At 43.4% G+C, this 15,102-nt stretch overlaps 1 protein-coding gene across 2 annotated transcripts in view; it reads left to right on the top strand.

Moving 5' to 3' along the window:
- Positions 1-15,102, top strand: part of LOC126335081 (protein O-mannosyl-transferase TMTC4-like) — a 141,251-nt gene that overhangs the window by 83,399 nt on the left and 42,750 nt on the right. For both annotated transcript variants that reach the window (XM_049997975.1, XM_049997974.1), the window contains one exon: positions 5,173-5,314. In XM_049997975.1, the coding sequence (XP_049853932.1) occupies positions 5,173-5,314 (142 nt within the window). The remainder of the gene's footprint in view (positions 1-5,172; positions 5,315-15,102) is intronic.

Genomic DNA, 15,102 nt, shown 5'->3' with positions numbered 1-15,102 from the left:
TCATGTACATGCTATTAACATTGTTCTGAGTGGCGATGCTTTCCCAGTTTTCCTTCACCAGTAAAAGATTAAAAATTCTAATGTTATCTTCAGAAAAGGTTAACTACTTTTTTCAAACTACTTCTACTTGTTGGCATTTCTATACACAGCAGCTATGCCTCATGATCACTATAACCCATGTTCAGTACTCTGCTTGTGAATCTTTAATTTGTTTCTGAGATGAATATTTGGTCAATAATGGAATCTCTGCATTCTGTTAATCTTGTATGGGTAATGTATTGTGGGGATCATATTGAATGTGTTGGTCATATTTATCAAAGCATCTCTGGTGCTGCTATCTTTTGAAAAATCAATATTGAAATCCCCACAAAACACTATCTTCATAATTAGTGTACTGATTCTGTTTAGCAGAACCTCTAGTTTATTCATGAAGACTAGCAGGTATCCACTTGGTGCTGTATACTGGGTGTTACAAAAAGGTACTTCCAAACTTTCAGGAAACATTCCTCACACACAAAGAAAGAAAATATGTTACGTGGACATGTGTCCAGAAATGCTAACTTTCCATGTTAGAGCTCATTTTATTACTTCTCTTCAAATCACATTAATTATGGAATGGAAGCACACAGAAACAGAATGTACCGTGTGACTTCAAACACATTGTTACAGGAAATGTTCAAAATGTCCTCCATTAGCGAGGATACATGCATCCACCCTCCGTCTCATGGAATCCCTGATGCGCTGATGCAGCCCTGAAGAATGGCATATTGTATCACAGCCGTCCATAATATGAGCACATAGAGTCTCTACATTTGGAACCGCGGTTTCGTAGACAAGAGCTTTCAAATGCCCCCATAAATGAAAGTCAAGAGGGTTGAGGTCAGGAGAGCGTGGAGGTCATGGAATTGGTCCACCTCTACCAATCCATTGGTCACCGAATCTGTTGTTGAGAAGCGTACAAACACTTCGACTGAAATGTGCAGGAGCTTCATGGTGCATGAACCACAAGTTGTGTCATACTTGTAAAGGCACATGTTCTAGTAGCACAGGTAGAGTATCCCGTATGAAATCATGATAATGTGCTCCACTGAGCGGTGAATCGAGGAAGTACAGTATATACTGACGAAACTAAAATGAGCTCTAACATGGAAATTAAGCGTTTCCGGACACATGTCCACATAACATCTTTTCTTTTTTTGTGTGTGAGGAATGTTTCCTGAAAGTTTGGCCATACCTTTTTGTAACACCCTGTATATGTTAATAACTATGAAATTAAGCTCTGGCAGTTTAGTAATGGAAAGTTCAAAGTCTTTTTCAATTGAGTCAATATAACTTTTACTGACATCACAGAACTTTATTTGTTCTTTCACAAAGATAGCAGAGCCAGCATGTTTGGAAAATTCTCAGCTAAAATGATTTGGTAATCTATATCCTGAGATTGAGGTTGATTTTACTTCGTCATTTCATAGCCAATGTTCAGTAATGCAAATTATGTCTACATGTAGTGCATGCTGGAGTAGTGCTTCCAACATGGAAATTTTATTTGTGAGTGACTGAACGTTATGGTGTAGTATTGCAAAATCTGGGTATTTAGTAACTTTAGTTGAAACGATTTCTGATTCTTTATCTAATGGCATTTATAATACAGCACTTACCCTAAAAAAATTTCAGTATCTTTCTTGTGTGTGGCTTCTGTTTGCTGGTGGCAATCTGCAGGTGAGTTAACTTCTGGAGCTTGTATAAGTTTTGCTTCATCCACATCTGTCCTCTTCGGTTCAAACTATTTCGTAATTTTCGTTTGGCTGACGACTTGATTGTTTGTTTCCTGACTAATCAGTTTAAACCACTTGGTAATTTCTAGGCATATGTCCTCCTTTCCAACTCTTACACAAATGCATCTTCAACAGGAAGACACAAGAACAAGAATGTAGCTTCAGTTCTAACTCTGACATGATCTCATTCTAAACTGAGAGAAGTTTTGACATTCCCTTCCATTTATAAAACTCTCCCATATAACATATGCACATACTTATTCAATAATAGCTCATTACACTTCAGTCATATAGAAGATTATTTTTGATCGAAATCATAATATTGTATTATACTGATCAATGAACTGTACAATACTGATATTTTGTTATCAGTAAAAAAAATAATCATAAAAGTACATCAAATAATGGAAAATACAGTGGAATGTAACAGCATTACACACACACGTGCGCGCAAATGCAGCTCGCACACATGATCGCAGACTCAGGCAACTGAAACCACATTGCGAGCAGTAGCTAGCACCAGTGCATGTTGGAAGTGTTGAATGGGTGGGGGTAAGGAGGAGGTGGGAAGGGGGAGGGATAGTATGGTGGGGGTGACGGACAGTGAAGTGCTGCAGGTTAGACAAAGGGCAGGGGAGAGGTTGGTTAGACGGAGTGTAGGGGAGAGGTGGGGAGGGAGGCGCAGAAGTAGTGGAAAAGGACAGAAGTAAAAATACTGAGTGTGATGGTGGAATGCTGGCTATGTAGTGCTGGAATGGGAACAGGGAAGGGGCTGGATGGGTGAGGATAATGACTAATGAAGGTTGAGGCCAGGAGAGTTTCGGGAATGTAGGATTTATTGCAGGGAGAGTTCTCACCTGCACAATTCAGAAAAGCTGGTGTTGGTGGGAAGGATCCATATGTCACAGGCTGTGAAGCTGTCATTGAAATGAAGGATGTCATGTTTGGCAGCATGTTCAGTAACAGGGTGGTCTGCTTGTTTCCTGGCCACAGTTTGTTGGTGGCCATTCAAGTGGACAGATAGCTTATTGGTCATCAGGCCCACATAGAATGCAGCACAGTGGCTGCAGCTTAGCTTGTAGATTACATGGCTGGTTTCACAGGTAGCCCTGCCTTTGATGGGATAGGTGATGTTTGTGACCAGCCTGGAGTAGGTGGTGGTGGGAGGATGTATGGGACAGGTCTTGCATCTAAGTCTATTACAGGAGCATGAGCCATGAGGTAAGGGATTGGGACAGGGGTTGTTTAAGGATGGACGAGTATATTTTGTAGGTTTCGTGGACAGCAGAATATCACTGTGGGAGGGATGGGAAGGATAGTGGGCAGGACATTTCTCATTTCAGGGCACGATGAGAGGTAGTCGAAACCCTGGTGGAGAGTGTAATTCAATTGCTGCAATCCTGGGTGCTACTGAGTTTTGAGGGGAATGCTCTTCTGTGGCTACATGGTGAGACTTTTGGTGGTGGTGAGAGCCTGGAAAGATAAGGCACAGGAGATTTGTTTTTGTACAAGGTTGGGAGGATAATTACGGTCTGTGAAGGCTTCAGTGAGACCTTTCATATATTTTGAGAGGGACCACTTGTCACTACAGATGCGACAACCATGGATGGCTAGGCTGTATGGAAGGGGCTTTTGAAAACAGCTGGAACACCCAGTTGCTGTGCACATTGCACAGCACAGTGTTCTTCATTTTAATGACTGCTTCAGAGCCTGTGTCATCTGTATCCTTCTTACCAACACCAGCTCTTCTGAATTGATTGTGCAGGTGTCAACTCTCCCTGCAATATATCCTATGTTCCAGTAACCCTTCCGCCCTCAACCTTTGTTTGTCATTCTCCATTACCCATATATCTCCTTCCGTGTTCCCACTCCACAGCCTTCTATTCCACAAACATACCCACAGTCTTTTGACTCTCCTTTTCCGCTCCATCCTCTCCTCCGCAGCCTCCCTCCCCCCCCCCCACCCCCCACCCCCCACCCCCTTACCCCCATGCCTCATCTGTCTAACCCCCTGACAGCACCTAGCTGCCCTACGCCCTACCCTCTCTCTCCACGTCATCCCTGCGTGCTCCCACAAACAGCACTTACTGTTCCCCACCTGTACCCTTCTATCCCTCTCTCTTCCTGTCCTAGATTCCTCTTTACCCCCACCACCCAGGCTGTTGCTTGCATCATGTGTTATTGCTCGCAGGCTGGCCTCAGCAGCCAGAGACAGTGATCCTGTGTGTGTGTGTGAGTTGCATTTGCTTGAATGTGCATGTGTTTGTTGTCTATTTCAGAAGAAGTTCTTTTGAGCTAAAGCCTGTGTGTTTGGTACTTTCTTTGTTGTGCCTGTCTGGAACTCAACATCTTTGCTATATGGTGAGTAGCAATCTATCCTTTTCATAATATTGTCATTATTCCATCCTGCATTTTCCATTGTTTAATTTCTTTTGTTTCATCATATATTTCTTCAGTCTCTTAATTATCTGCGGAGCTAGATGGCATATAAACTTGTATGACTGGGTCTTCATGCCAATTCATATAGTGTTCTAATTGCAACACATTCTATTTTAACTCATTGCATTTCATATCCTGTTGAGCAAACATCACATGAACTTACAAAAACATAAATGTGACAGTGAAGGTGAATGGCTAATTCCCTTAATAATCAAACACCCAGCCACAGCATTTAGATTTATTTTTCATGTGTTGTTTTTGTTATATTTTGGGGGACAGATTTTATGCTGTTTGTATTACAAAAAGTTTTAAATATTGAAGACTTGGATGTTAACAAGAGAAAGCAAGAAAGAGAGTGTTAATCAGATTTTGATAAGGAAGTTTTTCATGAGTGTGTGATTTTTACTTCTTTTAATCACATTCATAGTAAAGTACTTCCATAATTTAGTGCATTATTGGTGTATTAAACATGCAGTGTGCCTAAAAAATCCTGCAGTGTCCACTGTCACCACAGACACCACCACAAACATAACATCTCCTTTACCACATTCTGTCGGAAAGCATTTATAATAACCATTTAGCGTTAGTGCCAAATATGCCACAGTGGCTTTACAATGAGTGGAGAACAGCAATAAGTGTGAAAGTTATTTTTATTTCAACAGTAAGATTAGGGGACATAAACTGATACTTGTGTAGGCTCGTGTACTATCAAACTATGTATTATCTCTCTCCTATAAAAGGTAAAACATGCAAAAAGGTGAGTGTTGATCCATAAATTGATTTAAGCCAGTATTCATCAGCCAGTAAATATTTAATAAAAATTACATTAACATATATTTTAAATACTGTAGTGTGTGCTGTATGTTAGCTTTGTTGTTACATTTGTGCCTCACCGTTTCATTGTGGAATAGTAGTCTCCCTGTTGTGTGATTATAAATCTGATACATTTGGTTTCTTACAGAAATGATTTTGCTGCTGCCTGGATGAATTTGGGTATTGTACTTTCAGGACAAAAACGCTATCAAGAAGCAGAAGAATGCTACATAACAGCTCTTAAGCATAGACGGAAATACCCTGACTGCTATTACAATTTAGGAAACTTGGTTAGTACAATTATAGCTCTGCTTCCCATTTCAAAAGGATTTGTTTCATTTAAAAAATTTATTAAAAACAAACTGTACTACTACTGATCATCAAGTAACTGAAGTATTGAAGGGATGAGAAGAAGCATTGGGTGTAAAAAGGGACAAAACTAGAACTTTGATCTTGTAGTTGTGTTCTTTGCTGTGGTAGGGGAACTATAACAACCACTGTATCATGTTTTAACAACAAACATCAAACTTAAGCTCAGTTCTCAGTACCAATTATATATTCAATTCATTTGAGAGGGATGTGAACAAGTTGAAATTTGAGTATGTGAGTCACAAATACATTCAGATTTGAAATGGGACAAAGTCTAGATCTGCTGTTAGGTATTTTCTGGGAGAAGTTTAATTGCACATAATTTCCTGTTCCTGCCTAAATAATACCTTGCATTAACATCAAAATTGGAGGGACAAGCCAAGCATAACAAAAAGAAGCAACTATTGCATCATCATAGGATAGTGTGATTTACTTCTTTACTTGCAGTGATATTTATTTGTTCCTCCCTATCTTCATATTGCTTCCATTTTCTGCATTCTGTTTTATCGTGTGTATCAGATCGATCAGTGTCAGATAATACTTGCTTCAGACATCGGTCATATGAGTATGAAGTGTGCTTGCTTGCGTGGTATGTGTCTTATTGCTGAAGAAAGCTTTGGTCGAAATCTGTAATGTGTGAGAGTCTTTAGTTGTGCCTGTCAGTAACTCAACAGGTAATCTTAATGGTGAGTAGCAATGTATCCTTTTCCTAATATTGTTGTTCTTTGCTTCTAGATTAGATTATATTAGGTCACAAATATGACACATCATAATGATGTGGAACACGTCAGTTAGTCTCTTTACATGACATACCTAAATTTCTTTCTTTTTTCTTCCTTTTTTATTGTAAAATTGCTGATTTATATCTAAAAATTTATCTATTGAGTAGAAGGAGTTGTTATTCAGATATTCTTTTAATTTATTGTTAAATACTAGTTGGCTATCTGTCAGTCTTTTGATGCTATTGGAAAACGGACCAAAAATTTTTGTGGCAGCATAATTTACCCCTTTTGGTACCAAAGTTAGATTTATCCAAGAATAGCTAAGATCAGCCGTCCTGCTACTGTTGTAGCTACGCACAATGCTATGGTTTTTGAATTGGGATGTGTTATTAATAACAAATGTCATAAGTGATATGTGTGTGTGTGTGTGTGTGTGTGTGTGTGTGTGTATGTGTGTGCGCGCGCGTGCGCACTTGCGCGTGCATGTGCACATGCATACAAGGTGGAGAAAAGAAACCAAAATTACTAATGTTGTGTGGGTTGACAACACGCAGTTTTTAAAGTACAGAAACTTGGCACCACACGCTGTGCAGGATTGCCCTGTTGCCGGATACTCTGGATAACACATTACCATTGACAGAGATTACAGGTGACTTGTGTGCTCCGAAGTGAAGCTTATGTGTGAATGCCTCAGATGTGAGGTGGTGACGAACAGGAAGGCCTGTTTGACATGTGCATGTATCACATTGGGGCAGTGACAGGGTGAGGGACTTCTGTATGTGTGAACCGATAAACATAGCACTGCCCGTCAACTGACGAACAACAACATGTCAATCCCACGGCCAATCAGAGCACGTGGCATCAAGTTTCCGTAGTTTAAAAATGGTGTGTTGTTGACCTATACAACATTAGTAATTTTGTTTCCTACTGGCATCAGTTATCCAGGGTTAAAATTACGTGACATAATTTTTCTCCATCCTGTATAAATATACACACACACACACACACACACACACACACACACACACACACACACACACACACATTGTGAAGCAGCTGTAAATATCCCTAGTTTCTTAAATAAAAATCTGCAAGATGATCTTGGGTGGGCTCCAGCTATTATTCTGATTACACACATTTTTGAAATGAATACTTTTTCCCCTTAATGACAAATTACCCCAAAATATGACACCATAGGAAAGCAGTGAATGATGATGGGCATAGTAAGCTAATTTACTGATATATTTATTGCCAGAAATGTTTAATAATGTAAGTATAACAACTAAAGTAATCAATTTTTGACAATATACTGTAACTGGACAGGTAAAAAATGATGCTCACCAAGCAGCAGCAAGAGAACACACATATATTACTTATGCAAACTTGCAGAGCCAGTGGTTCCTTCTTCTGGCAGAAAGGCTGAATGGGAAGAAAGAGGGAAGGAACCGGAGAGGTTTAGGAAAAGGGGTAGAGTTCAGAAAAATCAGCCAGGACCCGGGTTAAAGGAGTCTTACCAGATGGAATGAGAATGAAAGAAGTCTTTCCTTACTAAAACTCTCCAGTTCCTTTCCATTAAACCCACTTCCTTCCCCTTCGACCCTTCAGGTGGAAGAAGAAGCCACTGGCTGTGAAAGCTTGCATGAGTAAAACTTATATATATATATATATATATATATATATATATATATATATATATATATATAACAGAAAGAAACTTCCACATGGGAAAAATATATTAAAAATAAATATTCCAAGACTTACCAAGCGGGAAAGCGCCGGCAGACAGGCACATGAACAAAACACACAAACACACACACAAAATTACGAGCTTTCGCAACTGGCAGTTGCTTCGTCAGGAAGGAAGGAAGGAGAGGGAAAAATGAAAGGGTGTGGGTTTTAATGGAGAGGGTAAGGAGTCATTCCAATCCCGGGAGCGGAAAGACTTCCCTTAGGGGAAAAAAAAAAAAAAAAAGGGACAGGTGTACACTCGCACACACGCACACATATCCATCCGCACATACACAGACACAAGCAGACATATTTAAAGGCAAAGAGTTAAGGGCAGAGATGTCAGTCGAGGCGGAAGTACAGAGGCAAAGAAGTTGTTGAAAGACAGGTGAGGTATGAGCGGCGGCAACTTGAAATTAGCGGAGGTTGAGGCCTGGCGGATATCGAGAAGAGAGGATATACTGAAGGGCGAGTTCCCATCTCCGGAGTTCGGATAGGTTGGTGTTGGTGGGAAGTATCCAGATAACTCGGACGGTGTAACACTGTGCTAAGATGTGCTGGCCGTGCATCAAGGCATGTTTAGCCACAGGGTGATCCTCATTACCAACAAACACTGTCTGCCTGTGTCCATTCATGCGAATGGACAGTTTGTTGCTGGTCATTCCCACATAGAAAGCATCACAGTGCAGGCAGGTCAGTTGGTAAATCACGTGGGTGCTTTCACATGTGGCTCTCCCTTTGATTGTGTACACCTTCCGGGTTACAGGACTGGAGTAGGTGGTGGTGGGAGGGTGCATAGGACAGGTTTTACACCGGGGGCGGTTGCAAGGGTAGGAGCCAGAGGGTAGGGGAGGTGGTTTGGGGATTTCATAGGGATGAACCAAGAGGTTACGAAGGTTAGGTGGACGGCGGAAAGACACTCTTGGTGGAGTGGGGAGGATTTCATGAAGGATGGATCTCATTTCGGGGCAGGATTTTAGGAAGTCGTATCCCTGCTGGAGAGCCACATTCAAGGTCTAATCCAGTCCCGGGAAGTATTCTGTTACAAGTGGGGCACTTTTGGGGTTCTTCTGTGAGAGGTTCTGGGTTTGAGGGGATGAGGAAGTGGCTCTGGTTATCTGCTTCTGTACCAGGTTGGGAGGGTAGTTGCGGGATGCGAAAGCTGTTTTCAGGTTGTTGGTGTAATGGTCGAGGGATTCAGGACTGGAGCAGATTCGTTTGCCACGAAGGCCTAGGCTGTAGGGAAGGGACCGTTTGATATGGAATGGGTGGCAGCTGTCATAATGGAGGTACTGTTGCTTGTTGGTGGGTTTGATGTGGACGGATGTGTGCAGCTGGCCATTGGACAGATGGAGGTCAACATCTAGGAAAGTGGCATGGGATTTGGAGTAGGACCAGGTGAATCTGATGGAACCAAAGGAGTTGAGGTTGGGAGGAAATTCTGGAGTTGTTCTTCACTGTGAGTCCAGATCATGAAGATGTCATCAATAAATCTGTACCAAACTTTGGGTTGGCAGGCTTGGGTAACCAAGAAGGCTTCCTCTAAGCGACCCATAAATAGGTTGGCATATGAGGGGGCCATCCTGGTACCCATGGCTGTTCCCTTTAATTGTTGGTATGTCTGGCCTTCAAAAGTGAAGAAATTGTGGGTCAGGATGAAGTTGGCTAAGGTGACGAGGAAAGAGGTTTTAGGTAGGGTGGCAGGTGATCGGCGTGAAAGGAAGTGCTCCATTGCAGCGAGGCCCTGGACGTGCGGGATATTTGTGTATAGGGAAGTGGCATCAATGGTTACCAGGATGGTTTCTGGGGGTAACAGACTGGGTACGGATTCCAGGCGTTCGAGAAAGTGGTTGGTGTCTTTGATGAAGGATGGGAGACTGCATGTAATGGGTTGAAGGTGTTGATCTACGTAGGCAGAGATACGTTCTGTGGGGGCTTGGTAACCAGCTACAATGGGGCGGCCAGGATGTTTGGGTTTGTGAATTTTAGGAAGTAGGTAGAAGGTAGGAGTGCGAGGTGACGGTGGGGTGAGGAGTTTGATGGAGTCAGGTGAAAGGTTTTGTAGGGGGCCTAAGGTTCTGAGGATTCCTTGAAGCTCCGCCTGGACATCAGGAATGGGATTACTTCGGCAAACTTTGTACGTAGAGTTGTCTGAAAGCTGACGCAGTCCCTCAGCCACATACTCCCGACGATCAAGTACCACAGTTGTGGAACCCTTGTCAGCCGGAAGAATGATGATGGATCGGTCAGCTTTCAGATCACGGATAGCCTGGGATTCAGCTGTGGTGATGTTGGGAGTAGGATTAAGGTTTTTCAAGAAAGATTGAGAGGCAAGGCTGGAGGTGAGAAATTCCTGGAAGGTTTGGAGAGGGTGATTTTGAGGAAGAGGAGGTGGGTCCCGCTGTGATGGAGGACGGAACTGTTGCAGGCAGGGTTCAATTTGGATAGTGTCTTGGGGAGTTGGATCATTAGGAGTGGGATCAGGATTGTTTTTCTTCGTGGCAAAGTGATATTTCCAGCAGAGACTACGAGTGTAGGACAGTAAATCCTTGACAAGGGCAGTTTGGTTGAACCTGGGAGTGGGGCTGAAGGTGAGGCCTTTGGATAGGACAGAGGTTTCGGATTGGGAGAGGGGTTTGGAGGAAAGGTTAACTACTGAATTGGGGTGTTGTGGTTCCAGATTGTGTTGACTAGAATTTTGAGGTGTTGGGGGGAGTGGAGCTGGAAGTGGGAGATTGAGTAGATGGGAGAGACTGGGTCTGTGTGCAATGAGAGGAGGTTGAGGTTTGTTGGAAAGGTTGTGGAGGGTGAGTGAGTTGCCTTTCCGGAGGTGGGAAACCAGGAGATTGGATAGTTTTTTGAGGTGGAGGGTGGCATGTTGTTCTAATTTGCGGTTGGCCTGTAGGAGGATGCTATGTACAGCCGGTGTGGATGCGGGAGAGGAAAGATTGAGGACTTTGATTTGGGATAGGAGTTGACGGGTGTGTTCATTGGCCGAGTCGATGTATAGGTGAAGGATTAGGCGGGTGAGGGCTATGGATTGTGCTGTTTGGAACTGGTATAAGGACTGATGGAAAGAAGGATTGCAGCCAGAGATGGGAACTTTAAGTGTGAGGCCTTTGGGAGTAATGCCAAATGTCAGACAAGCCTGAGTAAATAAAATATGGGAGCGTAATCTGGCTAGGGTGAAGGCATGTTTGCGGAGGGAATGTAAATAAAATTTAATGGGGTCGTTGTAGGGATGTTGTGAGGTTGACATGGTATTGGTAGGTGGAAAGGGTAATATGAGGTTAAAGTGAAAGTAAAGAGAGATTTATATAGGGAGAGATAAAGGTGTGAAAAAAGTCGAAAAAGTGTTGGTTTGAGATGAGCTATGTTGATCATGTGCTGAACTTAGGTTGGTGAACAACAATGGGTGCAAAGGTTGGGTAGTTATGTTGTCTCCAGATCACTTTAAAAAAGGTGGGGAAATTCAAGAAAATTTCGAGAAATTCAAGAAAATTTCGACAAAAAAATTTTTTCGAAAAAAGTTTCGAAAAAATAATAGGCGAAAAAATAAAATTCGAAAAAAATTTTTGAATAAAATCTCGAAGAATATGTGTGTAAATGTATTCAAAGGACTGGTTATGTACTGGCAGGTTATGATAATGAGGCTAACAATTATTTGATGAAGAAATAATAACGTGTAAACCTGTGGGAAGCTGCTAGAAAATGATCGGTTTTGTGGGAAAAAACGGGAATGGGAATAAAACGAAAGTTGTTGGAAAAAAAACTGAGATGGTTGTGTAATGGGTGAAAGGAACTGAAGCTGTGAAATAGTATTCACGAGTTTACACGAAATGTTTGTAAACTTGGAACAATGGATTTTATAGCAGCGGTTATGTTGAAAGCGTTGAAAATTTCAGGTTATGGTTTGGAAGTAAATTACGTATTATTGAGTATAATTAGGCAGGATAAAATGTATGGTAGATTACGGAAAAATGGAAGATGAATACAAAGTGGAACTTCTTGTACAAACGAAAAGAGAAAGTAAGACGATAGAGAAGATTTCGAAATGCAACAGAGACAATAACAAACGTAATTGTTGGGTTCAAATTAATGACGATGTAAATAAAACAGAAAGAAACTTCCACATGGGAAAAATATATTAAAAATAAAGATTCCAAGACTTACCAAGCGGGAAAGCGCCGGCAGACAGGCACATGAACAAAACACACAAACACACACACAAAATTACGAGCTTTCGCAACTGGCAGTTGCTTCGTCAGGAAGGAAGGAAGGAGAGGGAAAAATGAAAGGGTGTGGGTTTTAAGGGAGAGGGTAAGGAGTCATTCCAATCCCGGGAGCGGAAAGACTTCCCTTAGGGGAAAAAAAAAAAAGGACAGGTGTACACTCGCACACACGCACACATATCCATCCGCACATACACAGACACAAGCAGACATATTTAAAGGCAAAGAGTTAAGGGCAGAGATGTCAGTCGAGGCGGAAGTACAGAGGCAAAGAAGTTGTTGAAAGACAGGTGAGGTATGAGCGGCGGCAACTTGAAATTAGCGGAGGTTGAGGCCTGGCGGATATCGAGAAGAGAGGATATACTGAAGGGCGAGTTCCCATCTCCGGAGTTCGGATAGGTTGGTGTTGGTGGGAAGTATCCAGATAACTCGGACGGTGTAACACTGTGCTAAGATGTGCTGGCCGTGCAGCAAGGCATGTTTAGCCACAGGGTGATCCTCATTACCAACAAACACTGTCTGCCTGTGTCCATTCATGCGAATGGACAGTTTGTTGCTGGTCATTCCCACATAGAAAGCATCACAGTGCAGGCAGGTCAGTTGGTAAATCACGTGGGTGCTTTCACATGTGGCTCTCCCTTTGATTGTGTACACCTTCCGGGTTACAGGACTGGAGTAGGTGGTGGTGGGAGGGTGCATAGGACAGGTTTTACACCGGGGGCGGTTGCAAGGGTAGGAGCCAGAGGGTAGGGGAGGTGGTTTGGGGATTTCATAGGGATGAACCAAGAGGTTACGAAGGTTAGGTGGACGGCGGAAAGACACTCTTGGTGGAGTGGGGAGGATTTCATGAAGGATGGATCTCATTTCGGGGCAGGATTTTAGGAAGTCGTATCCCTGCTGGAGAGCCACATTCAAGGTCTGATCCAGTCCCGGGAAGTATTCTGTTACAAGTGGGGCACTTTTGGGGTTCTTCTGTGAGAGGTTCTGGGTTTGAGGGGATGAGGAAGTGGCTCTGGTTATCTGCTTCTGTACCAGGTTGGGAGGGTAGTTGCGGGATGCGAAAGCTGTTTTCAGGTTGTTGGTGTAATGGTCGAGGGATTCAGGACTGGAGCAGATTCGTTTGCCACGAAGGCCTAGGCTGTAGGGAAGGGACCGTTTGATATGGAATGGGTGGCAGCTGTCATAATGGAGGTACTGTTGCTTGTTGGTGGGTTTGATGTGGACGGATGTGTGCAGCTGGCCATTGGACAGATGGAGGTCAACATCTAGGAAAGTGGCATGGGATTTGGAGTAGGACCAGGTGAATCTGATGGAACCAAAGGAGTTGAGGTTGGAGAGGAAATTCTGGAGTTGTTCTTCACTGTGAGTCCAGATCATGAAGATGTCATCAATAAATCTGTACCAAACTTTGGGTTGGCAGGCTTGGGTAACCAAGAAGGCTTCCTCTAAGCGACCCATAAATAGGTTGGCATATGAGGGGGCCATCCTGGTACCCATGGCTGTTCCCTTTAATTGTTGGTATGTCTGGCCTTCAAAAGTGAAGAAGTTGTGGGTCAGGATGAAGTTGGCTAAGGTGACGAGGAAAGAGGTTTTAGGTAGGGTGGCAGGTGATCGGCATGAAAGGAAGTGCTCCATTGCAGCGAGGCCCTGGACGTGCGGGATATTTGTGTATAGGGAAGTGGCATCAATGGTTACCAGGATGGTTTCTGGGGGTAACAGACTGGGTACGGATTCCAGGCGTTCGAGAAAGTGGTTGGTGTCTTTGATGAAGGATGGGAGACTGCATGTAATGGGTTGAAGGTGTTGATCTACGTAGGCAGAGATACGTTCTGTGGGGGCTTGGTAACCAGCTACAATGGGGCGGCCAGGATGTTTGGGTTTGTGAATTTTAGGAAGTAGGTAGAAGGTAGGAGTGCGAGGTGACGGTGGGGTGAGGAGTTTGATGGAGTCAGGTGAAAGGTTTTGTAGGGGGCCTAAGGTTCTGAGGATTCCTTGAAGCTCCGCCTGGACATCAGGAATGGGATTACTTCGGCAAACTTTGTACGTAGAGTTGTCTGAAAGCTGACGCAGTCCCTCAGCCACATACTCCCGACGATCAAGTACCACAGTTGTGGAACCCTTGTCAGCCGGAAGAATGATGATGGATCGGTCAGCTTTCAGATCACGGATAGCCTGGGATTCAGCTGTGGTGATGTTGGGAGTAGGATTAAGGTTTTTCAAGAAAGATTGAGAGGCAAGGCTGGAGGTGAGAAATTCCTGGAAGGTTTGGAGAGGGTGATTTTGAGGAAGAGGAGGTGGGTCCCGCTGTGATGGAGGACGGAACTGTTGCAGGCAGGGTTCAATTTGGATAGTGTCTTGGGGAGTTGGATCATTAGGAGTGGGATCAGGATTGTTTTTCTTCGTGGCAAAGTGATATTTCCAGCAGAGACTACGAGTGTAGGACAGTAAATCCTTGACAAGGGCAGTTTGGTTGAACCTGGGAGTGGGGCTGAAGGTGAGGCCTTTGGATAGGACAGAGGTTTCGGATTGGGAGAGGGGTTTGGAGGAAAGGTTAACTACTGAATTGGGGTGTTGTGGTTCCAGATTGTGTTGACTAGAATTTTGAGGTGTTGGGGGGAGTGGAGCTGGAAGTGGGAGATTGAGTAGATGGGAGAGACTGGGTCTGTGTGCAATGAGAGGAGGTTGAGGTTTGTTGGAAAGGTTGTGGAGGGTGAGTGAGTTGCCTTTCCGGAGGTGGGAAACCAGGAGATTGGATAGTTTTTTGAGGTGGAGGGTGGCATGTTGTTCTAATTTGCGGTTGGCCTGTAGGAGGATGCTATGTACAGCCGGTGTGGATGCGGGAGAGGAAAGATTGAGGACTTTGAATTGGGATAGGAGTTGACGGGTGTGTTCATTGGCCGAGTCGATGTATAGGTGAAGGATTAGGCGGGTGAGGGCTATGGATTGTGCTGTTTGGAACTGGTATAAGGACTGATGGAAAGAAGGATTGCAGCCAGAGATGGGAACTTTAAGTGTGAGGCCTTTGGG

The sequence above is a fragment of the Schistocerca gregaria genome, chromosome 2, assembly GCF_023897955.1.
Source record: "Schistocerca gregaria isolate iqSchGreg1 chromosome 2, iqSchGreg1.2, whole genome shotgun sequence".
Taxonomy (NCBI): Eukaryota; Metazoa; Arthropoda; class Insecta; order Orthoptera; family Acrididae; genus Schistocerca; species Schistocerca gregaria.
This window is presented reverse-complemented; position numbering and strand designations above follow the sequence as displayed.